Source organism: Peromyscus eremicus, chromosome 1 (assembly GCF_949786415.1).
Source record: "Peromyscus eremicus chromosome 1, PerEre_H2_v1, whole genome shotgun sequence".
Lineage (NCBI taxonomy): Eukaryota > Metazoa > Chordata > Mammalia > Rodentia > Cricetidae > Peromyscus > Peromyscus eremicus.
This window is the reverse complement of record NC_081416.1, coordinates 60601563-60626549: the sequence shown is the minus strand read 5'-3', so window position 1 is coordinate 60626549 and position 24987 is coordinate 60601563. Positions and strand designations below refer to the sequence as shown.

The following is a 24987-nucleotide window of genomic DNA, read 5'->3' as shown; positions in this document are numbered from 1 at the left end:
CTTCCACCATGTGGGTCCCAGAGCTTAAACTCTGGATGCCGAACTTGGCAGCAGCTGATTTTCCTTGCTGAGCCATGTCGCCAGCCCAATCATGCCTCCAGTTCTTTGTTATTTTTCCTTTGGCAGTATTATGGCCTCACACATGTGGAGTAAGCACTCCACCACTGAGTCACGTCCCTAGTCAGGAGTGTTCACAAATAAGGATGTTGTCACTATTTTTAGGTCCCTTGCTTTTTCTTCTGGTCTGTGAATCATTATTAACGTGAGTCTGGCTCCTTCCTCGATGTAGGCTTCCCTTTGGAAAGGCATCATGGGTGGACCTGGACAACCCTATGATTAATGACACAAACCAGTCACCAAGGACACACACTGCTGCTTGATTCTGTTCACGTGGCCACTGATGAGTACTTAGTTTTCATGGCAAAGAATGGTAGACACTCTTCTGTTCCCTGGATACCTGTTTTATATTGCCTAGGCCCTACAACCCAAGATCTATGTTTTAGCAAGTCTAGGATAAGTGCACACGTGTCCAATATTTTATTTTCACTTTTGCATAATTCTCTTTAATTTTTAGCATTATCATATAGTAAAGTTGACTGTTAGGATTTAAAAACTGTGGTAAAATATGTATATATGAAACTAATCTTTCTGTCTGTCTATCTATCTATCTATCTATCTATCTATCTATCTATCTATCTATCTATCTGTGTCTATGTGTCTCTGTGTGTTTGTGTGCACTTGCAGGTGGGGGGTTAGATGATAACTTTCAGGACTGGTTCTCTCCTTCCACCATGTGGATCTTAGGGATTAAACTCAGACATCAGGCTTGGCAGCAGGTGTCTTTATCCACTGAGCTATCTTACTGGCCCAATTCTATCTCTAACCCCTTTATTGTCATTCTAATTATTTCCCATTGGTAGTACTGAGGATGGAACCCATGGCTTCACATGCACTAGTTAAACACTATACTGCCCAGCTACATCCCCAATCAGGAGTGGGTTCTAGGGATGTGACTTTACCTGCTGAGCCACCTTGCAATCCTAAAAGTTGCCATCTTAAGCATGTCCAAGTGCACTTAACTCAGCAGCATAGAAGTACACCCAACCATCCACCTCCAATCCTTTCTCATGTTTCCAGACTGAAGCTCCGTCCCCACTAAATGCTGACTTGTAACAGGAATTGAGACAGGGTTTCTCTGTGTAGCTTTGCGCCTTTCCTGGAACTCACTTGGTAGCCCAGGCTGGCCTCGAACTCACAGAGATCCACCTGGCTCTGCCTCCTGAGTGCTGGGATCAAAGGTGTGCGCCACCACTGCCTGGCTAACAGGAATCTTAAAAGGTCTTATTAAACAAAAACCTGGAGCCAAATATCGGGGTCAAAACCTGAGAGATCAGAGGAATAGGGAAAGTCACAGCTAACCTCACCTCACTAACTCTGCAGCTTCCAAAGACGAGCTACTTCCTGTATACCCACACTTACATGCCTTTCTGTTCTGCCAACTCACTTCCTTTCCACCCAGCTACATCACTTCCTCTTCCAGCCCAGCTCTGTCACTTCCTGTCTGTCTGTACAGACCTTTACGGTTAACTAGTGTTGGGATTTAAGGTGTGGGCCACCATGCCTGGCTCTGTTCCCAGTGTGGCCTTGAACTCACAGAGATCCAGACAGATCTCAAGTGATAGGATTAAAGGCGTGTGCTACCATTGCCTGGCTTCTATGTTTACTATAGTGGCTGGCTTTTTTCTCTGATCCTCAGATAAACTTTATTGGAGGACACAGATAAAATATCACCACCCTGACTCTCCTCCCCTCCCCAGTCCTTGGCTCACCCACCCTGCTTTCTGTCTCTGTGGGGTTGTTGAATATAGGGACCCCCTACAAATACAATTGCAAAGCATTTGTCCATTTGTGTCCAACTTGTTTCACTCAGCATAGTGTCCTCAAGGTCCATCCGTGTTGTTTTTTGTTGGTTTTTTGAGACAGGATTTCCCTGTGTAACATCCTTGGCTGTCCTAGAACTGACTCTGTAGACTAGGGTGGCCTTGAACTCATAGAGATCCACCTGCCTCTGCCTCCCAAGATCCACCATCACGCTGGGCAGGTCTCTCCATGTTGCAACCTGTAACTATGAAGGCACAGGTGTGTGGGTTCACATGGGTCCGTGGAAAGAAGACTCACAGGCATCTTAAGAATGAATATAGCCTTTCGTGGCTGCAGGGGGGCGGGGGTTCAGCCTCGAATAACTGAAGCACTTTGCCTTTGCCTAGGGCATTTTTATTTACTCTCTATTTACAGTTTAGCCAGTTAATTTCTGTGCCTTCAAAGCACCCTAAAAAGAGCTCCCAGAGACCAAATGCCAAGTGCAAATTACTTGATTTCTCAGGTCTTCCGGGTTTCCTGAACCAAGTTTTGCATAGGCCTTTGGTCCTTGGAGGACTCTCTGATCCTTGACTCTCATACAAGATTCACATAGGGTTTAAGAGAAAAAAAGGTAAGAGAAACAAAAGGTGTGGTTAAACAAAGGAAGGATTAGGGCTAGGTGCTACTATCTGGAACCAGGCCAGGAGCTCAGCAGGAATACACTACAGTGACCTATGTATTGTTCTTTTTTATGTCAATAGATACTTGGACAGCTTTGTTCCCAGAATTACTAAAGACAGAGACTGTGGTCTTGGCATCCCTAACAAGCCAGATCTTAACACACCAATTAAAAGAGTCAAATTAGAAGCTGGAGAAATGGCTCATTAGTTAAGGGCTCATGTTGCTCCCAGTACCCAGGTCAGACACCTCACAACCATCTATAATGCCAGCTCCAGGTCTGACACCCTCTTTTGGCCTCTGGGTACCCACATACATGTGACATGCACTCACATAGACACATACACATAATAAAAATAATAAAATCTTTATTTTATTTTTGTTTTTTTGAGACAGAGTTTCTTTGTGTAGCTTTGTGCCTTTCCTGGATCTCACTCTGTAGCCCAGGTTGGCCTCGAACTCACAGAGATCCACCTGCCTCTGCCTCCTGAGTGCTGGGATTAAAGGTGTGCACCACCACCCTCTCCCGGGAAAATCTATTTTTTAAGAGCCAGAGATGGAGAGCTAGCTCAGTAGTTAAGAACACTGACTACTCTCCCAGGACCTGAGCTCTATTCCCAGCACCCACAGAGCAGCTCACAACTCTTTGTAACTCCAGTTCCAGGAGATCTGACAACCTCTTTTGGCCTCCTGGGAACTGCACACATATGGTACACAGACATACATGCAAGCAAAACATCCATATACATAATACTTTTTTAAGTGCTAGATTAATAGTGAAAAGCAGGACAAAGAGATTTACTCAGTGTGGTCACATTGAGAAGATGGATAAAGAAATCCAATGACCACTATGTGCATTTTTGGAATCCTAGAATGAGGGGTGAGATTAAGTAGAGGGCCAAAGTTGTTTGTAACAGAGAGGGTGCTAAGGTTCACTGTGACATTTTTCACACACATGTATCACTATACTTTGTTTTTAGTCCCTCCAGTGTCTTCCGGTCTCCTTCATCCCCTCTAACTGGTCCTTTCTTCCTCTCAAGTAGGGCCTCCTGCCTTCTTTTTTGTTTGTTTGGTTTTGTTTTTGTTTTGCTTTTTATTTTTTACTTTTTTTTCTTTTCCAGAGCTGGGCACCGAACCCAGGGCCTTGCGCTTGCTAGGCAAGTGCTCTACCACTGAGCTAAATCCCCACCCCACCCCACCCTTTTTTTTTTTTTTTTTTTTTTTTGAGACAGGGTTTCTCTGTGTAGCTTTGGAGCCTTTCCTGGAACTCACTCTGTAACCCAGGCTGTCCTGGAACTCACAGAGATCTGCCTGCCTCTGACTCCCAGTGCTGGGATTAAAGGTGTGCGCCACCACCGCCTGCTCCTGCTTTCTTGTGATGTGTTGTCCATCACCCTTTTTTTGTTCTCCTGCCCTTCCATAGTCCCTGTGGCTGGTTAGTTTTGTCAACATCACACAGACTAGAGTCTCTTGAAGAGGAACCTCAGTCGAAGATCTACCTCTCTCACATTGGTCTATGGGAATGTCTGTGGGATATTGTCTTGATTGCTGATTGATGTGGGAGAGCTCAGGTCTCTATGGGTGGTGCCACCCCTGAGAAAGCCATGAAGAGCAAGACAGTAAACAGAGTTCTTTCTTAGACTCTGCTTCAGTTCCTGCCTCAAGGTTCCTGCATTGATGTGGTTGATATATTGTGCAACCCAATAAGTTTATCTAGGGGTCAGAGAACAGAACAGCCACTATATTAGACGTAGACATTAGGCAGTGGAAGCACAAACCTTTAGTCTTAGCATTTCCAGAGTTCAAGGCCACACTGGAAACAGCCAGGCATGGTGACACATGCCTTTAATCCCAGCACTTTTCTTTCTTGAGAAAGACACATGCCTTTAATCCCAGGAAGTGAGGACAGGAAGCAGAAAGGTATAATAAGGCGTGAGGACCAGGAACTAGAGCCTGTTAAGCTTTTAGGCTTTTAGCAGTATTTCAGCTGAGATCCATTCTGATGAGGACTCAGAGGCTTCCAGTTTGAGGAAACAAGATCAACTGAGAATCTGGTAAAGTGAGATTAGCTATGGCTTGTTCTGCTTCTCTGATCTTTCAGTATTCACCCCAATACCTGGCTCTGGGTTTGTTTTTATTAATAAGACCTTTTAAGATTTGTGCTGCACATTGAGTTCTTGCCTTGACTTCCTTTCATGATGGACTGTAAGCTGTAAGCCACATTGAATAAATAAATCTCTTTGTCCTGCTTTTCACCATTAATCTGGTTCTTTAAGGAAAAAAAAAAAAAACTGTCCTGTACCAAGTTGGCTTTTGTCAGTGTTTTATCATACCAACAAAAAAGTGAACTAAGTAGTTCCCTTTCTACTCTTCTTTTGGAATTTTGTAGAGACTTTGGATTTTAAAGAGACTAAATTTTAAGTGTATGAGTGTTTAAAGACTGAGGGACTTTTAATATTTGGAATGTTTATATTGTAGTGTTGATATTAATGTGTAATCTTGGGGAAAGGGAAGAAAGAAAGGGTTATGGCTTAATAGTGATATGTTTGTGTGTGAAGTTGACAAAGGGTCAGTTGTGCTGGCTAGTTTTATGTCAACTTGACACAAGCTAGAGTCACCTGAGAGGAAGAAGCCTTAATTGAGAAAATGCCTCCATAAGATTTAGCTGTAGGCAAGCCTGTAGGGAATTTTTTAAACTAGTGATTGAAGGAGGAGGCCTCAATCCATTGTGGGTGGGGCCACCCATGGGCTGATAGTCTTGGGTTCTATAAGAAAGCAGGCTGGGCAAGCCATGGAGCAAGCCAGTAAGCAGCACTCCTCCATGGCCTCTGCATCAGCTCCTGCCTCCAGTTTCCTGCTCTGTTTGAGTTCCTGCCTGGATTTCCTTTAGTGATGAACAGTGATGATGATGCACAAGACAAATAAATTCTTTCCTCCCCAAGCTGCTTTGGTCATGATGTTTCATGACAGCAATAGTAACCCTAACACTAGGACACAATATAATTACATCATTCCCCTTTTCCTCTCTTCAAACCCTCTCATGCATTCCCCTTGTCCATGGCCTCTTTTTTTTCCAATTGTATGTATATATATATATATATATATATATATATATATATATATATATATATATATAATGGTTACATAAAATGTTTTCAACACCCTTACTGTTATTTTACTCTCCTTCTTCTGTATTCATCTTCCTCACCCCCTTAATAAGAGCCCCCCATTTTTCCCATTTTTCTCTCCAGTTCATCATTTGGTCCCTTCTCTAGCGCTCCCTGGAGAAAGGTGTACAGGATCTGGCTGGGTGGAGAGGTTGGATGTTGCTCAGTATTTTTATTTTATATTTTGAAACTATGTGAGTGGAATTTTGCCTGATTTCTTTCTCAAGCCTGTCTACAACTGGTATGTAGAAAGTTACAGATTTTTGTATTTTGCTACTTTGCTGAAATTGTTTATCAGAGTTAAGAGTTTTCTGGTTGGATGTTTAAATATAGGATCACATTGTCTACAAATAGGGATGATTTGACTTCTTTATCTTGTCTTATTGCTCTAGGCAAGACTTTGAACACTCTATTAAATAAGGTGAAAAGCAAGTAACCTCACCTCATTACTAATTTTAGAGGAAATACTTTTGTTCCCCCTCACCCCTGTCTTATATAATCTTGGCTACAGCTTTGTTACACGTAGTCCTTATTGTGTTTAGGGTCTTTGTAGCAGAATTTCTAAGTGGCCTTATTCAATAATAAACATGGAGCCAAATATAGGGGTGAAAGCCTTAGAGATCAGGGAAATAGGAACAGCCACCAGCCACCTTACCTCACCAGCTCTGTAGCTTCTAAGTACCATGACTTCCTGTCTACCCAGGCTTTTATTGCCTTGCTGTTCTGCCCTCAATTGGCTCTTAGCCCAGCTACCTCACTTCCTTGTCACTACCTGTCTGTACAGACCTCCAGGTCTCTATGGTTGGTACTGGGATTAAAGGCATGTGTCACCACCCTTGGCTCTGTTCCCTAGTGTGGCCTTGAACACATAGAGACCCCACCTGTCAAGTGATTGGGATTAAGGGTGTGTGCTACCACTGCCTGACTTTTGTGTTTACTTAAAACAGCTTGCTATTTCCTCTGATCTCCAGGCAAACTTGATTTATTAACATATAAATAAAATATCACCACATGTCTTCTTAGTTTCTTTGGGATTTTTATCATGAAGAGATGTTGAACTCAGTGAAGGTGAACTCAAAATCATTTTTGTGCCTACTGGGATGATCATATTATTTGTGTCTTTCTTTCTAGTATGTGTTATCTTATATTTGTTGATTTGTGTGTGTTTAACCAACCTTGAATTCCTGTATGAATCCAAATTGGTGCTATGGTGTATGATTTTCTTAAAGTATTCTCTTTTTGTTTTGTTTTTCCAGACAGGGTTTCTCTGTGTAGCCCTGGCTGTCCAGAAACTCATTCTGTAGTCCAGGCTGGCCTCAAACTCACAGAGATCTGCTTCCTCTGCTTTCCAAGTGCTGGGATTAAGGGCATGAGCCACCACTGCCAGGCTAAGGTATGTTGCTTAAATACTCTTTATTTTTAGACAATTCATATAATTTTTTTTCCTTAAGGAACTAATGCCTCCATTCCAAATAAATCTTGGTCAAAAGAAAAGAGCTCAAGATGACATCAGTTCTGTTTGTCTTAAGTTTTGACATTATGTGGATGACAAGTAGTAGCCAGTTATAATGACAAGTGATAGACGTGAAGTAATTGCCTGATTTGTTAACATTTTCCCATGTCTAAACTACCACTAAAGAAAACCATTTCTGGAGTCACACCAGGCTCAGTCATTTGCATTTATTTTTGAGACAGGGTTTCTCTGTATAGTCCTGGCTATCCTGGAACTCACTCTGTAGACAGATCAGGGGGGCCTTAAACTCAGAGATCCACCTACTTCTGTCTCCTGAGTTCTGGAATTAAAGCTGTGCACCACCACACCTGGTTTATGTTTTCTCCAATGAAAACAAAGCAAAACAAAACAAAACACAAAACAAAACAAAAAACTGGTATGCTTTTGATTATAGCACTCAGGAGTCAGAGGCAATCAGATCTCTATGAATTTGAGGCTAGTCTGGTCTACATAGCAAGTTCCAGGCCAGCCAGGACTATATAATGAGACCCTGTCTCACAAAACAAACAAACAAAAAACCAAAGCCAAAACAGAAGCCCTGGGGAACAGCAGATTTCTGGAGCTGACCTCCAGAAAAGCTGATCTCAGTGGCCCTGGGTATTGTGGATTGAGAGAGTCTTGGACAGGTTGGCTGTTAGTGAATGGAAATAGACACGGTAAAGAAACCAAAAAAAAGAGAAAGGTTTACTCCCAACTGTTAAGTCTGTCTCCCAGGAAAGCAAGAAGAAGCCACAGGGGAAAGATTTCCAGGGTTAAGGGGTTTATGAGCTGGGGTGGGGCTTGTGAGCAGGGACTGAGGGAGCCTAGAGGCTAGCGTTGCCCTTGACAAGTTAATAGGCACCACAGTCATATGTTAATATGTCATATGTTAGTGGAAGAGCCTCTTGCCAGAGATAAGAAGAATGAGTCCCTTTTTAGCAAGCAGGAACTTTCTGTAAGCCCCTGAGGGAATGGTAGCTTTTGTCTAAAAGCCTGACCTTGGGAAAAGGACTTTCTTTTGGTACCAGACAGTTGTGACCCCAGCCATAAAATTATTTCATTGCTACTTCATAACTTTAATTTTGCTACTGTGATGAATTGTAAGGTAAATATCTGATATGCAGGATATCGGATATGGGAACCCCCAAAGGGGTTGCAACCTACAGGTTGAAAACCACTGCCTTAGAGAATATGCCCTGCAGGACCTGGTGTAAGGACCGAGCTGCCTGGCAAAGACCCTCTGGACCATGAATGTGAACACATTATAGAAGTCTGTTCTCCATGGAGGCAGTTGAGATTTGTCATTAGAGAGAAACCATGAGATAGAACTGAGAGTGAAATCTGATCAGTCCCAGGAAGCAGACCCTCTTCTCACCCCAAACTCCTCTCAGCTTTTTGTCTTCTGCTCCCCCTCTTACAAACGGATTCCTTGGCCACCTTCCCCACTAATCTTTCTGACATTCCCTTTCCCACACCCCAAGTAACTAAATACCCTGTGTACATCATTCCCAGAATCCGAAGAATGAAGCAGAAGTTCCAGGACAGGGAGTGTGTTACTTTTCCTGTTGCTGTGACCAAATACAGATACAAAGCAACTTAAGGGAGGAAGAGCTTATTTTAACTTGTGTTGGGGAATATTATTTTAAGGTGTGTTACTTTTGTTTATGTTGCGTTTGTTTAACTCTATGAAGCTGTGTTACTGTGCCTGTCTAAAACACCTGATGGTCTAATAAAGTGTTCTGGTGGAAGCTCCACCTCCTCCATCTCTCTCTCCCCAAACCCTGCCCTGTCTCAAGTCCGCCAAACACTGATTCTCCCCCAGAGATGCTCAAGACCACTCCCACAGGATATTTAAACTGCACCCCAGAAAACAGACATGTTAATAATTCGGTATGATTCGGATTGCTGCGTAGGTGGAGAGGCTTATCAGGGTGCAGAAACTTTTCAAAGAACTGAACAGCCAATTGCAAGACAGGAGAAAGGAAAGGCAGGGCTGGCAGGCAGAGAGAGAATATATAGAAGGAAAAATATGGGAGGAGAGAAGAAGTAGCTGGAGAAGGAGGAGAACATCGGGCCAGCCACCCAGCTACACAGCAAGCCATGCAGTAAGAGTAAAAGTAAGGTTACAGAAGTAAGAAAAGGAAAAGCCCAGAGGCAAAAGACAGGCAGGTATAATTTAAAGTTAAGGAAAGCCAAGCTAAGGCCAGACATTCATAAGTAATAATAAGTCTCCATGTGTGATTTATTTGGGAGCTGGGTGGTGGGCCCCCCAAAAGAGCAAAACATAACCAACAACAAACTTATAGTCTGTGGGCAGGGGCCAGCATGCTGGCAGAGATGTGAGATCACACTGTGTCTAGTCAGGAAGCAGAAAGCAGACAGAAGGTGGAGCCCGGCTGTAATATCTCAAGGCCCACCTCCAGGGACTCATTTCCTCAAGCCACATCTAACCTTCCAGAACAGTGCCACCAACTAGGGATCCAGTGTTCAAACACCTGAGCCCGAGGAGATATTGGACATTCAAGTCAGTGCAGGGAGGGGAGGAGCCGCATGAGTTCACCAAGCCAGGATTTTCCCTGGTTAATTTGGCATGCCCAAGTCTGAATGGTTTCTTCCTGAAAGCTGTATGTTGAGACTTTGTCCCAGGGTGATGGAATCAGAAGGCAATACCATTGTGTGGCCATTGGATCATGAGGTTGGAGCCTTCTCGGCGGGGCTTACATGAGATACCCCATGGGACTGGGGACATGGCTCAGTCAGTAAAGTGCTTTTGCTGCACAAGCATGAGGTCCTGAGTTCAATCCCCAGCAACCATGTAGAAGCCAGGTGTGGTAGCTGTATGTAGCACCCATTCTAGCGCTGGGGTACTGATGGGTATGGATCTCTGGGGCTCACTGTGGCCTAGTGGAAGTGGTGAGCTCCAGATTGAGGGAGAGAGACCTTGTCTTAAAAGATAAGAGAAATCAAGGAAGACACCTCTGGCCTCTACATATACATACATCTGCATGTGCACCTGTATACAGGCGCACATGCACACACACACACAAACACACACACACACACACACACATCTCAAAGAGAGATCTAAGAGTACTGATTCTGCCACACTTGATCTACCTTCCATGTATAAAAAGAACTTAGTTCTCTTGTTGAGAAGCCACTGGGTCTGTGGCATTTTGTGATAGGAACATTATCTGAGATAATCAGCAAAGATGGCGATGTGTCCCCTTAATTCTCTCTGGTTTCCCCAGATGCATGGGGAAGTTACACAGTCAGGCCTGAGTGGCTGTCATTGATGCTTCTGCCTGTCAGCTGTAGTGAGTGTAGGAGCTGTGCCAGGTAGGACACTCTGCCCACTGGAAATGCAGCGTGGCCACAGGTGCTATCCCAATGTACCCTTCCCCAACCAGAGGAAAACAGACACAACAAAGCAATGGGGTGCTGGAGTAGTGGTTTTATTTGATGATTAAAAGACAGAGCTCAGAGCTCCTAGTGGCTTCAGAGTGAATGGGTTGAGGAAGGCCTTAACTGCAGGGATAGCACTATGCAAAAGGGTGAAACTGATACCTGCAGAAATGGCCAGGGATGATTTGCAGAGGTGGTAGGGGAGTGCTGGAAGTCATTCTTCTTGATCCCAAGGCCCATAGCAACTAGACATGCAAGAGCTGGCCTGGTAGCCACTACAGGAGCCAAAGCTACACTTGTAGCAGCTGGACCAACAAGAAGCCAAAAGGAAATTTTCATGCTTGGGAAGGAAAGAAGAGAGGGAGCAAGCTAATGGAGGAGACTAGCTGTATGTACTAGGAAACACAGGCAAAGCCTGGGCTAGAACTCCTGACAGGGATAGAGCCTATCTGGTAATAGCCCTGCAAAGCCAAAAATCAGATCTTGCACTGACAGCATACGGGGGCACAGCAGCTAGACTGACAGCAGCAGGGTTTGCAGCAGCTGGACTGACAGCAGCAGGGCTTGCAGCAGCTGGACTGACAGCAGCAGGGCTTGCAGCAGCTGGACTGGCAACAGCAGGGCTTACAGCAGCTGGACTGACAGCAGCAGGGCTTGCAGCAGCTGGACTGGCAACAGCAGGGCTTGCAGCAGCTGGACTGACAGCAGCAGGGTTTGCAACAGCTGGATTCACAGCAGCAGGGCTTGCAGCAGCTGGACTGGCAGCAAGATGACCCACAGCCTGAAGAACAGCATGGTTTACAGCAGCTGGATTGACAGCAGCAGGGCTTGCAACAGCTGGACTGACAGCAGCTGGACTTGCAACCTCCACAGGAACCACAGCCTCCCTTGCAGCCCCCACAGGAACCACAGCCTCCCTTGCAGCCCCCACAGGAGCCACAGCCTCCCTTGCAGCCCCCACAGCTGGAGCAGGAACAGGCAGGCACACAGCAGCACACAGGCTTGCAGCAGCACACAGGCTTGCAGCAGCTGGAGCCACAGCCCCCACAGCTGGAGCCACAGCCTCCTGAACAGCCACAGCAGCTCATGGTTCTGGGGTTTGGTTGAGGATGGAGTAGGTTAGAGGAGCAGATAGAGAGGAAGTGTGCAGATGTGGAGCCTCCTGAGCCTGGGCCCTTTATATCCCTGCCCAGGGTCAGGTGTGAGGCTGCACATGGTCACTTCCTGGTTCCTGTTTGTGCCATTTTTAGGGCTACTTCTCTTGTTTTCCTGCAGTCATCACCCCCTCATGTACCACTCATTGGTCTTTGGCTTTTTGTTCCCTGATAAATCCAACTTTATTGCTGAATTTGTGTCCAGAGTGGATCAAGGTCCCTAATGGCCCAGCTCATTTTGGTAAAATTCAGACTTACATTTGAGTAATTAATTTTTTTTTGCTCGTGTATGTGTCTTAGTTTGGATTTTTATTGCTGTGAAGAGACACCATGACCACGGCAAATCTTATAAGAAAAACATTTAATTGTGTAACACACAGAGTTTCAGAGATTTAGTTCATTGTCATCATGATAGGGAGCATGGTGGCATGCAGGCAGACATAGTGCTGGAGCTGAGAGTGCTTCATCTTGCAAGCAACAGGAAGTCAACTGACATACTGGGCAGTATCCTGAGCTGTCCCCATAGTGACACACTTCCTCTAACAGGGCCCTACCCACTCCAACAAGCCACACCTCCTAATAGTGCCACTCCCTATGAGATTATGGGGCCAATTACATTCAAACTACCATGTGCAATGTATTTGTGTATACGTACATATGTATACATATGTGGGAGTGAACTCAGTTGTGTGCATACTTGTGATGGTCAGAGGCTGCTCACAGGTGTCTTCCTCAATCACTCAGCTGCATATATTGAGGTAACCTCTCCTGTGGCAACCAGAGCTTGCTATTCTGGCTGGTGCATCTAACCAGCTTGCTGGGGATTCACTGTCACTGCCTTTGGCATGCTGGGATTATAGGTGGGCTGCCACGCTCATCTGCAAAGTTCTGTAACACGAATCTTAAAAGGTCTTATAATAAAAAACCCAGAGCCAGATATTGGGGTGAAAGCTGAAAGATCAGAACAGCCAGCCACTAGCTTACCTTTACGAAATCCTCAGCCTCAAGAGAAGAGCTCTTGTTTCCTCACGCCTTATATACCTTTCTGTGTCCTGCCATATTACTTCCTGGGATTAAAGGTGTGTGTCCTTCCCAAGCAAAGACATGAGATCTCAAGTTCTGGGATTAAAGGTGTGTGCCATCATGCCTAGCTCTGTTCCCAGTGTGGCCTTGAACTCACAGATCCAGATGGATCTCTGCCTCCTGAGTGATAGGATTAAAGGTTTGTGCCACCACTGCCTGACATCTATGTCTAATTTAGTGGCTGGCTTTGTCCTCTGATCCCTAGACAAGCTTTGTGTGTGTGTGTGTGTGTGTGTGTGTGCATGCAAATATGTATGTATGTATGTTTGTATGTATGAAGAGGTAGGTATGTATATGTGCATGTGTATGTAGAGGCCAGAGGTCCATGCTGGGTATCATTCATCAAGAGCTGTGCACCTTATTTTTGAGACAGGGTCTCTCACTGGTCTGTGACTCTCCTATTAGGCTAGGTTAGCTTAGTAAGCCCTGAAATCTCACTGTTTCCACCTTCCCAGGGCTGTAGTTATATGTGCATGCTACCATACCAGGCTTCTTAGGTGGTTTTGGGGACTACAACTTGGATCCTCCTGCTTGTGAGGTAAACAATTTACCAATAGAATTATCTCCAAAGCCCCAAGTTTTATTTTTAATATTAATAATTTACCTGTAGAGTCTCTTTATTTTTGTATTGATACTTTTTTAAAAGTGAAAATTGGAAAGCATTTTTTCCCTTTTAATCTTCATAGCATTTGTTTGTGGTTGACCTGGACAATGTCCCACAGACACAATTGTAGCTTTGCCTTATTCCAGATTTTGCAGGTAACATGTCTAACATTTACAAGATGAAATGGGTATTGTAACTTCTGGGTGGGAAATTTTATCAGTTTAAGGAAGGTCCCCTTGTCTCTAGCTTGCTGACCATTTTCCTTTGTCCTCAGGAGGTAAGAACTTCACCGGATGGCTTTCTGTACTCTGGTATCCCTCTTACTCAGTGTGGTGAGTTATAGATAGACTTTAAAATGTGGATAGCCCTTGTCCTACTGAGGCACATGGTGCTGAGGTTATTATAACTTGCATGTTGTATAATTGGTCCATACATTTTTTGAGGGGTTAAGATAGGTCTCTCTATGTAGCTCAGGCTTGCCTCAAACTTGTGATCCGTTTGCCTCTACCTCCTGAGGGCAGGGATTATTTGTGTGCACCACATACCGCTTGAGGGTGTTTTGCTTTGTTTCATACATTTCAAGCTGGCTTTGCTGACATACAGTTTTCTGAGCAGCCTTCTATGTCAGGGGCTGGATGCTTCTGATCCCTCCTGCTGCTCCTGCCACTTTCAGTCCCCAGCCATGTAAGAAGATGAACCTGATCTCAAATTGTCTACTTCTGGAAAAGTTTGTACATGACAGGAATTACTCAGTCTTGGGTTGTAGTGATATTTTAATTGTGCTGAAATGTGGTGATATTTTATTTGTGCTTTAATAAATAAAGCTTGCCTGGAGATCAGAGGAAAAAGCAAGCCATTATAAGTAAATAAAGAAATCAGGCAATGGTATAACATGCCTTTAATCCTATTACTTGGCAGGCAGGGATCTGTCTGGATCTCTGTGAGTTCAAGGCCACAGTGGAAACAGCCATGTGTGGTGGCACACCCTTAAATTCCAACACTAGTTAACCATGGAGGTCTGTAGGTCTGTACAGACAGACAGGAAGTGACAGAGCTAGGCAGGAAGAGGAAGTGATGTAACTGGACAGAGAGAGCAAATCCAATGGCAGAACAGCAAGGCATATAGGCACGGTAGACAGGAGGTAGGTCTCTTTGGGAACTGCAGAGTTGGTGAGGTGAGGTTAGCTATGGCTTTCCCTATTTCCCTGATCTCCCAGGTTTTCACCCCTATATCTGGCTCCATGTTTTTTGTTTAGTAAGACCATTTAGAAATTCATCTACTCTGGGTTGTTTTGTGGAACTTGCTCTTGGATGTTGTGTCTAGCACTGTATGTAGTGGGGGTGACACTTTCCATTAAGTTTTGATAACACGTCTTTTCTTATTTTGCTCTGTTTCTCTCTCACACAGTTGTTTTTTTTTGTTTTTGTTTTTGTTTTGTTTTGTTTTTTCTTTTACTCTTTGGGGGCCCACCACACAACTCCCAAATAAGTACAATGAGACTTATTCTTACTTATGAATGCCTGTTTTCTTTCCTTCTTACATTGTGGCTGACTGTGTAGCTGGGTGGCTGTCCCTGGCATTTTCTTCTTCTCCTTTTCTTGCTCCTTGCTCTCTTCCCTAGATTTCTCCTCCTATTTATTCTCTCTAATTGCCAGCCCTGCCTATTTCTTTCTTCCCTAGCTATTGGCTGTTCAGCACTTTATTAGACCAATCAGGTGTTTTAGACAAGCAGAGTAACACAGCTTCACAGAGTCTAACAAATGCAACATAAAAGAAGGCAACACATCTTTGCATCATTAAACAAATATTCCACAGCATAAATGAATGTGACACATCTTAAACTAACATTTCACTTCTCTCTCTCTCTCTCTCTCTCTCTCTCTCTCTCTCTCTCTCTCTCTCTCTCATGATCTGTTGTGAGTGTACATGTGTGTACATGTATGTTTGGAGGCCAGAGGACAACCTTCAGTGTTGTTCCTCAGGTGCCACCCACCTTTTGTGTTTTTTTTTTTTTTTTGTGACAGGGTCTCTCATAGACTTGGAGCTTGATGATTAGGCTAGGCTGGCTGGTCAGTGAGCTCGGTGGACCTGCTCATCTCCAACTCGCCAGCACCAGGATTTCAGGTACATGCCATGGTGCTTGGCTGTTTTATGTGGTTTCTGGGGACTAAATTCCGATCCTCATGCTTGTATTGTGGGTACTTTACTGACTACGGAGTCATCTCCCATTCTGCTCTGTTTTTTTCTTTTCTTTGTTAGAATTATTATTTTTTGATTATTTATTTTATGTGGATGAGTGTTTTTCCTGTGTATTAGGGTTTTCTAGAATAGAACTGATAGAATGAATCTATATTAGTGGTCCAACTAGTCCAACAATGGCTGTCTCCCAACAGAAAGTCCAAGAATCCAATATTTGTTCAGCCCACAATGCAGGACGTCTCAACCGGGCTGTAGTTTATGCTGGAATCCCAAAGAAGTAGGCTCTAATACTAGCAAAGGAATGGACTTGCCATCAAGAGCAAGGTCAAGTAGGCAAAAAACAAATGTTTCCTTCTCCCGTATTCTTTATATAGGCTGCCATCAGAAGATGTGGCCTCAGATTTAACTTAGATCTTGCCACCACAAAAGATCTGGATTTAGGGTAGGTCTTTCCACTTCAAATGTTTCAATCAAGAAAAATCCCTCACAGATGTATACAATTGCTTGGGTTTTAGTTAATTCTAGATGTAATAAAGTTGATAACCAAGAATAGCCATCACAGCCTACATGTATGTATGTGCCCAACCTGGTGCCTGGTGCCTGCAGCGTTTAGAAGAGAGTATCTGGATTTCCTGGAGCTGGAGTAAGGGATGGTTGTAATCCACCATGTGGATTCTGGGAACTGAACCTCTGTTCTCTGCAAGAGCAGCAAGTGTTCTTAACCTCTGAGCCATTACTCCAGCCCCTTATGTGTTTCTTTTAAAGATGAAATACTATTTATTCTAATTTTCTTTCCTTTCCTATTTTCATTACATTTTACGTGTGTGTGTGTGTGTGTGTGTGTGTGTGTGTGTGTGTGTGTACATGAGTCTGAGACATCAGATCCCTTAGAACTACAGTTATAGGCAATTGTGAGCTGCTCAAGGTGGATGCTAGGAACCACATTTGTGTTTTTGGGGAAGAGCAGTAGGCACTTGTAATCACTGAGCCATTTTTTCAGAACCCTCACCCCCTTTCTGGTTTTTTGAGACAGGGTCTTGCCTTGTAGCCTCTGTTAGTTTTAAACTCATGTGCTACCACATTCAACTTTCCCATTCTCTTAGAATTTTCAGAGGCTTTTCTTCCTTCCTTCCTTCCTTCCTTCCTTCCTTCCTTCCTTCCTTCCTTCCTTCCTCTTTCTTTCTTTCTTTCTTTCTTTCTTTCTTTCTTTCTTTCTTTCTTTCTTTCTTTCTTTCTGTCTGTCTTTCTTTCTTTCTTTCTTTCTTTCTTTCTTTCTTTCTTTCTTTCTTTCTTTCTTTCTTTCTTTCTTTCTTTTGAGACAGTTTCTCTGTGTAGCCTTGGCTATCCTGGAGCTGGCTCTGTAGCACAGGCTGGCCTTGATCTCATAGATCCCTGCCTCTGCCTCCTGAGAGTGCTGGGAATAAAGGCATGCATTTTTTGGGGTGGTGGTGGTCTTGCTTTATTTTTCTGTGACTCATTCAGAAATTACACACACACACACACACACACACACACACACACACACACCATTCAGAGTTTCCTCTCCCATTTTATTTTACTGTGCTTGAGATAGAATCCAGTGCTATACCCTGAGCAATGCCCTAGCCCCACAGACCCCCTTCATTGGCAGCCCTCCAAACTTTTAGACAGCACTGTGCATCTCGACCTACCCGAGGGCATGGTCAAATTGAAAGCAGTTCTAGCCCAGCCCAGCACAGCTACCCACGTGATGTGGGGGTTTCCCTCCTGTTTTCCTACATGTGAAGATCCTTGTTTATTGAGTCACTCACATGCTCCCAAGAACTCGACTCCTGCTGCCTCACTGCCAGTCCTTCCGGTGGCGGGGCTCAGCTTTTTTTTTTTTCCTGCATCATGAGCTCAACTCCACCACCTGCTAGGAAATGTCCCAGCTTTGTAGGGAAGTAGAATGATGCTCTGGCTGGGGATACCTCTCCACACGAATGACTGTTTTCCTTAGAGCTTCCAGGCATTGCCCTGATGGTTTGCTCTTTTTGGGATCAGTTGAATTGTCCCACAGGGAGGCAATGTGCCTTTCTGTGTTTGTTCTGAGTCTATGTGTGTTGATTTACAGTGAATCTGGGGTTCTTGCTTGTTTTCCCCATGAGAGGGTCTCATTGTACCTGCCTATTATAGTTGGTTTCTGTTGCTGTGATGAATTACCCTGACAAAATGCAACTTTGTTTCACCTCGCAGATCTAGGTTACAGTTCTTCATTGTGGAGAATTCAAGGCAGGAACTTCAAACAGCTGGTCATATCACATCCACAGAGCAGAAAGCAATGAACATATGTATGCTTGCTTGCCCATGCTTAGCTCCTCTTCTCTACCCTTACTCAGTTCAGGACCGCTTGCCCAAGGAATAGTGCCACTATTGGAAATGATCAGTCAGTATTTCCTCTTCATTGCTCAGTGATATTCTGTCATTCCCATCTTCTATATTTCATTTATTCACTCACTGGTTGGTAAACATTTGGAGTCTTTCTGGTTTGTTTTGTACAGGGAAGACTGCTGCATGCTGGTACCCGCATTTTCTATGTGGCTGTATGTCTGGTGGACACTAGAGTGTGGGTTTGTTAGCCATGTGAACTGACATGTGAACACTTCTGAACTGACAAACTGACATCTTAGTCACTGTCTTGTTTTCTCAGGGCTGTGTTTTAAGTTTTTTTTCCATCTAGTTTCTGCTGTGGAATAATCCTATTTCATTGTTCATAAAAAGCTGATTGGCGGGTGGTGGTGGTACATGCCTTTAATCCCAGCACTCTGGAGGCAGAGGCAGGCGGATCTTTGTGAGTTTGAGGCCAGCCTGGTCTACAGAGCAAGATCCAGGAAAGGCACAAAGCTACGCAGAGAAACCCTGTCTCGAAAAACCAAAAAGAAAGAAAGAAAGAAAAAAAAAAGGTTAAAAAAGCTGATTGGCTGGTAGCCAGGCAGGAAGTATAGGTGGGACAACCAAACTAAGGACTGGGAAGAGAGAGGGGCAGAGTCAGAGGAGTCACCAGCAGACGCATTGATAAGCTAGGTGAGCATGCCATACTGAGAAAAAGTACCAAGCCACATGGCAGAGTATAGATAAGAAATATGGGTTAATTTAAATGTAAAAGTTAGCTAGTAACAAGCCTGAGCTATTAGCCAAGTATATACAATTAATATTAAGTTTTTGTGTGGTTATTTGGGAGAGCTGCTGGGATGGGAAACTCTGTCTACAATTTTCCTCCAAATGTGCCAGGCCTGTTGTATGGAAGTATTTTGATATTGTTGCAAGTTTTAAGTCTCTGAGATCGCTAGTGTTTTGTGTTGCTCTCTCTCCCCCTTGTGTGTGTGTGTGTGTGTGTGTGTGTGTGTGTGTGTGTACGTACGTACCTGAGTGTGTAGAGGCCAGCGTACAGCTTGGTCTTCATTTCTCTGGTTCCTTCTATTTTTTTTTTGTCAGATGGTATCTTTCATTGTCCTGGAACTAGTTAAGTAGGCTTACTGTTTGGACAGTGAGCCCCAGGGATCCACCGGGATCCACCTCTGCAGCATGCCTGTTTGTATCCACTGTGATTCTACATCTTGTTCTGTTTCTCACTTAGCAAATTGGGTGTCTTTGAAATTTATCTACATTGTTCTTTGGAAAGACAGTGGGCTGTTTCTAACTGCAGACAGGCATTCCACTTTATACTCAACTGTTCCTGTCATACCCCATCACCCTGCTGGGAGCTCTTTGTCACCACACAGTGAACCACGATGAACCACTTGTTTCTCAGGGATACATGTAACCCATTATGTCGAAGACCTCTTTGTGTTCTAACCAACCATTTGAGATTGTTCATTTTTCTGGTAGAAAATCAGGTAGAGACAGGAGGACTCTTGGAACTCAGTGGCCAAATAGTCTAGCCCAATTAGAGAGCCCCAGGCCCCAATGGGTGGAAGCCCTGCCTCAAAAACCAAGGTGAATGGCTGTCTTGGAAGGTGAAAGTTCCTGTCACTGTGATAAAATATCCTGGTGAAAAACAGCTTAAGGAAGAAAGGGTTTATTCTGGCTTACAGATCAGCAGTGTAGTCCATCATGGTGGGGAAGCCAAGGGAGCCCCTGGTCACATCCCCTTAACTTTCAGGAAACAGAGAGGGATGGATGAATGAATGGTAATGCTCATCTAATTTTCTCCAGTTTATACAGTCCTCCACATAGAGTGGTCCCACACACAATTAAGATGGGTCTTTCCATATCAATTAAACTGTTAAAGACAAGCCCCCACAGACATTTTCAGAGGTGAACGACAATCTCGATAGTCTTTTGCAAGTGTGCCTGAATCCTAGGTGATTCTAAATTCTGTCAAACTGACAGCAACTCATCATTACAGTGGCCATGAAGAATGGCAACCAAGACTGACCTGTGGCTTCCACATATACACACACTCATTCACATCTGTACACATTGCCCCTGAACACATATACTCACACACAAAAGAAATTTGTTTATTATTTTATTTATTCAAGCAAGCAAAGTAGGAAGCAACAGAAAGGTCCTAGAATAGGTTGTAGAAAATGAGTCACAGGAAAAAGGAAGTGGCCTGGAAGACTCAGGGTTCAGAAGGCTGCAAACCCAGTGAAAGCAGTCCCTGACAGATCAGAAGCACAGACCCCTGTGGGTCAGACTCTGGCTCTCAGAAGCCCCAAAGAGGCAGATAGTGATCACCTGTGGCCATCAGAGAGTCAGCTACCTTTACAGGGGTCCATTTCCAGGGCCTATGATATACATTTCTCCAGAGGGAGGATTGTGCCAGGGAAAATGAGGACATAGGTGAAAAGTAGGGAGGGAATACAGGTGTTTGCAGGAGAGTCTGTAGAAATGAGCTAATTCAGGGACACCAAATGTCATGGAGCACTGGAAAAACTGAAAGCCCAAGTTGGGAGGTTTAGATTTTGCATTGGCAGCACACAGGTGCACAGCAGCTAGACTGGCAGCAGCAGGGCTTGCAGCAGCTGGACTGGCAGCAGCAGGGCTTACAGCAGCTGGACTGGCAGCAGCAGGGCTTACAGCAGCTGGACTGACAACAGCTGGACTGACAGCAGCAGGGCTTACAGCAGCTGGATTGGCAGCAGCAGGGCTTACAGCAGCTAGACTCACAGCAGCAGCAGGGCTTGCAGCAGCTGGATTGGCAGCAGCAAGGCTTGCAACAGCTGGATTGGCAGCAGCTGGACTGACAGCAGTTGGACTTGCAGCCTCCACAGGAGCCACAGCCTCCCTTGCAGCCCCCACAGGAACCACAGCCTCCCTTGCAGCCCCCACAGGAACCACAGCCTCCCTTGCAGCCCCCACAGGAGCCACAGCCTCCCTTGCAGCCCCCACAGGAGCCACAGCCTCCCTTGCAGCCCCCACAGGAACCACAGCCTCCCTTGCAGCCCCCACAGCTGGAGCAGGAACAGGCAGGCACACAGCAGCACACAGGCTTGCAGCAGCACACAGGCTTGCAGCAGCACACAGGCTTGCAGCAGCTGGAGCCACAGCCTCCACAGCTGGAGCCACAGCCCCCACAGCTGGAGCCACAGCCCCCACAGCTGGAGCCACAGCCCCCACAGCTGGAGCCACAGCCCCCACAGCTGGAGCCACAGCCTCCTGAACAGCCACAGCAGCTCATGGTTCTGGTGTTTGGTTGAGGATGGAGTAGGTTAGAGGAGCAGACAGAGAGGAAGTGTGCAGATGTGGAGCCTCCTGAGGCTAGCACCTTTATATCCCTGTCCAGGGTCAGGTGCAAGTCTGCATGTGGTCACTTCCTTGTGACTTTCTGTGGGTCCTCCAGATCCTCATGTTTTCTCCAGGCAATGACTTCCTGTTAGCTTAGCTGAGCATCTCCCTCTCTGTTTTTACAGGTCTGTCCCTGGGTTTTTTGTTTGTTTGTTTGTTTTGTCCCCATCATATTGGAGCCTGGGCTCCAGGTAGTTAGGGATGTCCCCAAGAGGGCAATGTAATGACCATCTGCTGTCTCTCCTTATCGTGTGATCCCTAAGAATACCATCTTAGTCACATGTACATACTTTCACTGTTGACTGTTCCCTGATGATATTTATTTCCTATTCTAACTTTTCAAGTCACCCATGGTATTTTTTAAACAATTTATTTATCTTTATTTTATGTGCATTAGTGTTTTACCTGTGTGTATGTCTATGTGAGGGTGTCAGATCTTGGAGTTACAGATAGTTCTTAGCTGCCATGTGGGGTGCTAGGAATTGAACCCAGGTCCTCTGGTAGAGCAGTTGGTGCTCTTAACCACTGAGCCATCACTCCAGCCCCCAAAACATTTCTTTCTTTCTTTCTTTCTTTCTTTCTTTCTTTCTTTCTTTCTTTCTTTCTTTCTTTCTTTCTCTCTCTCTCTCTCTCTCTCTCTCTCTCTCTCTCTCTCTCTCTTTCCTTTTTTCTTTCTTTCTTTTCTTTTTTTCGAGACAGGGTTTCTCCTTGTAGTTTTGGTACCTGTCCTGGATCTCACGCTGTAGAACAGGCTGGCCTCGAACTTACAGAGATCCACCTGGCTCTGCCTACCGAGTGCTGGGATTAAAGGCGTGCACCACCACCGCCTGGCAGCCCCATGGTATTTTATTAGAAACAATAAAAAAGAAAGTAAATGAGTCAGTACCCTGTTCCTACAGATGGCACTTGGTTGCTCTCTGTAATCATGCCATACACAAATTAAATAGACATTCCCAGGCCTGTTCTGCCTCCATTTCTCCATGCCTATACCAGCCTCTAGGGGTGGACTTTCCACTATTCTCCTGTGAGCGCAAACTCAGTCCCTTCTCACACCTACAATGGGATCCTTTGCCCTGCCACGGCTGTCTGACCATTCAGTCTCTGGCCATCTCCTCACTTCACTGCTCAGTGCCCACACCTCTGAGACTGCTGCAGTCAGACCCGCATCTCTGCTTGGCTTGCTTCCGTAGGTCCTTTCTGTTGAAAACTGGCCGTGTCTCCTAACTCGGGTGCTGGCAACTACTCCAGTGCAGTTGTGCTGAGATTCCCCTGGGATGGTGTCTCCACTCTCACGAGGGGATCCTTGTTGCTGTGAAAAGGGCTAGCAGGTATGGTGGTATGGTTTTCTGACTATCCTGTGAAGACACAGCCAAATGGGCCACTCCAGATGTGGGTGGTTTGTTGTTGTTGTTTTTTTTTTAAAAAACAGTGTTTTATTTGTTGACAACTTCATCTATGCATATAATGCTTTTACTCCCTCCCATTCCCTCTGGAGTCCTTCATCCCAACATGTCTCTCTATTTTCTTATTTTGTGTGTGTGTGTGTGTGTGTGTGTGTGTGTGTGTGTGTGTGTATGTGTGTAGGTCAGTGGACATCCAATGAGACTTAGTTACCTCCTTCCACCATGTGGGTACTAGGAATTGAATTCAGGTTATCATGCTTGGTAGTAAGTGCCTTTACACTGGCCTTTTTCTATCTATCTATCTATCTATCTATCTATCTATCTATCTATCTATCTACCTATTTATTTATTTCAAGACAGGGTTTCTCTGTGTAGCTTTTCACCTTTCCTGGAACTCACTCTGTAGCCCAGGCTGGCCTTGAACTCACAGAGATCCACCTGCCTCTGCCTCCTGATTGCTGGGGTTAAAGGCGTGTGCCACCACTGCCCAGCTTATTTATTTTTTAAATAACCTATTGCGTTTAAATAGGCTTACTTGCATGGACATAAGTATGAATTTATTTACTGAACCATGGGAAACTTACCAGAGACTATGTCACTGAAGAAAAATGACTTTCCACCCCCCAGCAGCCTTCACCTGCCAGTGGCATCACAGCTAGGTGTGGAACCTTATATGTCCCTCCCCTACTCATTTTGAAATGTTCTCAGACTCAATATCATGTGGGTCTTGTGCAGATAAACATAACTGCTGTAAGTTCATGAGGACACTATCCCTGCCATGTCCAGAAGACAGTTGCACAGCACTCCTCCCCATCCTCCTGCTCTGGTTAATTCTGTCCCCTCTTCTGTGATGTTCCCTGAGCCTTGGGCGAAGGAGGTTTGATAGAGATTTCCCTCTTAGGACTGATTACTTAACAGTCATTTAATATCAACACTTTGACCAGCTAAGAGTTGCTGCATGAACCATTGCCCACTGAAAAAAGAAACTTCTCTGAGCAGGGTTGAGACCAGCACCCCATCAATGTGCATGAACCTAAATATTCCGCAGGCAGTTTAACAATGTATTCATTTAGCAAAACAACAGTAATAGGTTCCCCCACGTGAGCCGACAATGTCCCCAGCTATGGACTTGTGGCCAGGTTTACAGCACCAAGTACAAAGTCTTCTAATCTAATCAGACAGCAGTTGGTTACCCTATAGCATTCATGCCACTATTGCACCAGTGGCTGTACCTTACCTGAAGCGTGCAGGGTCTCTCTCTTTCAACAGGGTCTCGCAGTGTTGCTCTGACTTGCCTCAACTTCCTGGGCTCAAAAGATCCTCCTGTCTTAGTTTCCTGAGTAGTTGAGACTGTATGTGCTTGTCACCAGACCCAGCTATGAGATGCCAGCTGCTCCATCTGGGGTTTCCCAGCCTTCAGAATGGTGAGATTATTCTCTCTTTGTAATTTACTCCCCTCTAGCATTCTGTTCTGAAGGTATAAAATGGACATGTTCCAATCACTAAACCTTTGGAGATACAGGCTACTCCCTTCAGGATGGTGCCCTTCAGGCTCATTCACTGACCTAGAACATACTATGTAGCTCAAGATGGCTCTGAGCTCCTAGCAACCCTCCTGCCTCAGCCTTCTGGGCTTGATTTGCAATTTTTCTGATGCTTTATTCTAGCCCATACCTGGCTGGAGTCACATTTTGGAGCTCCTGGCCCTCTGACCATGGCTGCAGGCTATTCTTCTGTCCTCACCTAAGCTGGTGGTCCTCAGGTCAGAAGGAGGGAGTCTATTCTTGGTGTTGAAGGCTCTCACTGCATCCTTTGAGCTCTGAACCATTGTGACCATCCACAGTGACCTTCTGTGTCACCTCACTCAATGCCCTCCCTTGTTTATGAAACACCCTCTCCAGCTTACTCCACTTCTCCAAAAGCTCCATGTGTTTAGTGTCTTCAAGGAACCAAAGTTCACTGACAGCATCCAGGGTGGCAGGAGAACTTGACATTGGACCTGTGAGAGTTTTTTTCTTGGGAATCCTGAGGTCTTCCTGGCAATTTTGGATATTTGGATTCATCATAACTGACATCTCACAATGGTTCCCAGAGCCCTGGAGACCTGGACATGGGATGTAGCATCCTTTGTAACTCTGCTGAGATATGCCAAGGGTCATGGGATCCCAAGTAAGAGGTCAGATGTTGAAT

At 44.9% G+C, this 24987-nt stretch overlaps 1 protein-coding gene across 1 annotated transcript; it reads right to left on the bottom strand.

The window, feature by feature from the left end:
* Nucleotides 1-11177: 11177 nt before the first annotated feature.
* LOC131903974 (keratin-associated protein 5-4-like) lies at nt 11178-24625 on the bottom strand (the record flags this gene model as incomplete). The annotated part of the gene is made up of 3 exons (XM_059254906.1): nt 24541-24625; nt 20587-20872; nt 11178-11454 (listed from the first exon to the last, which is right to left on the bottom strand). Coding segments are annotated over exons 1-3 (648 nt in total), but the record flags the coding sequence as incomplete, so codon positions are not given.
* Between the last annotated feature and the right edge of the window lie 362 nt (nt 24626-24987).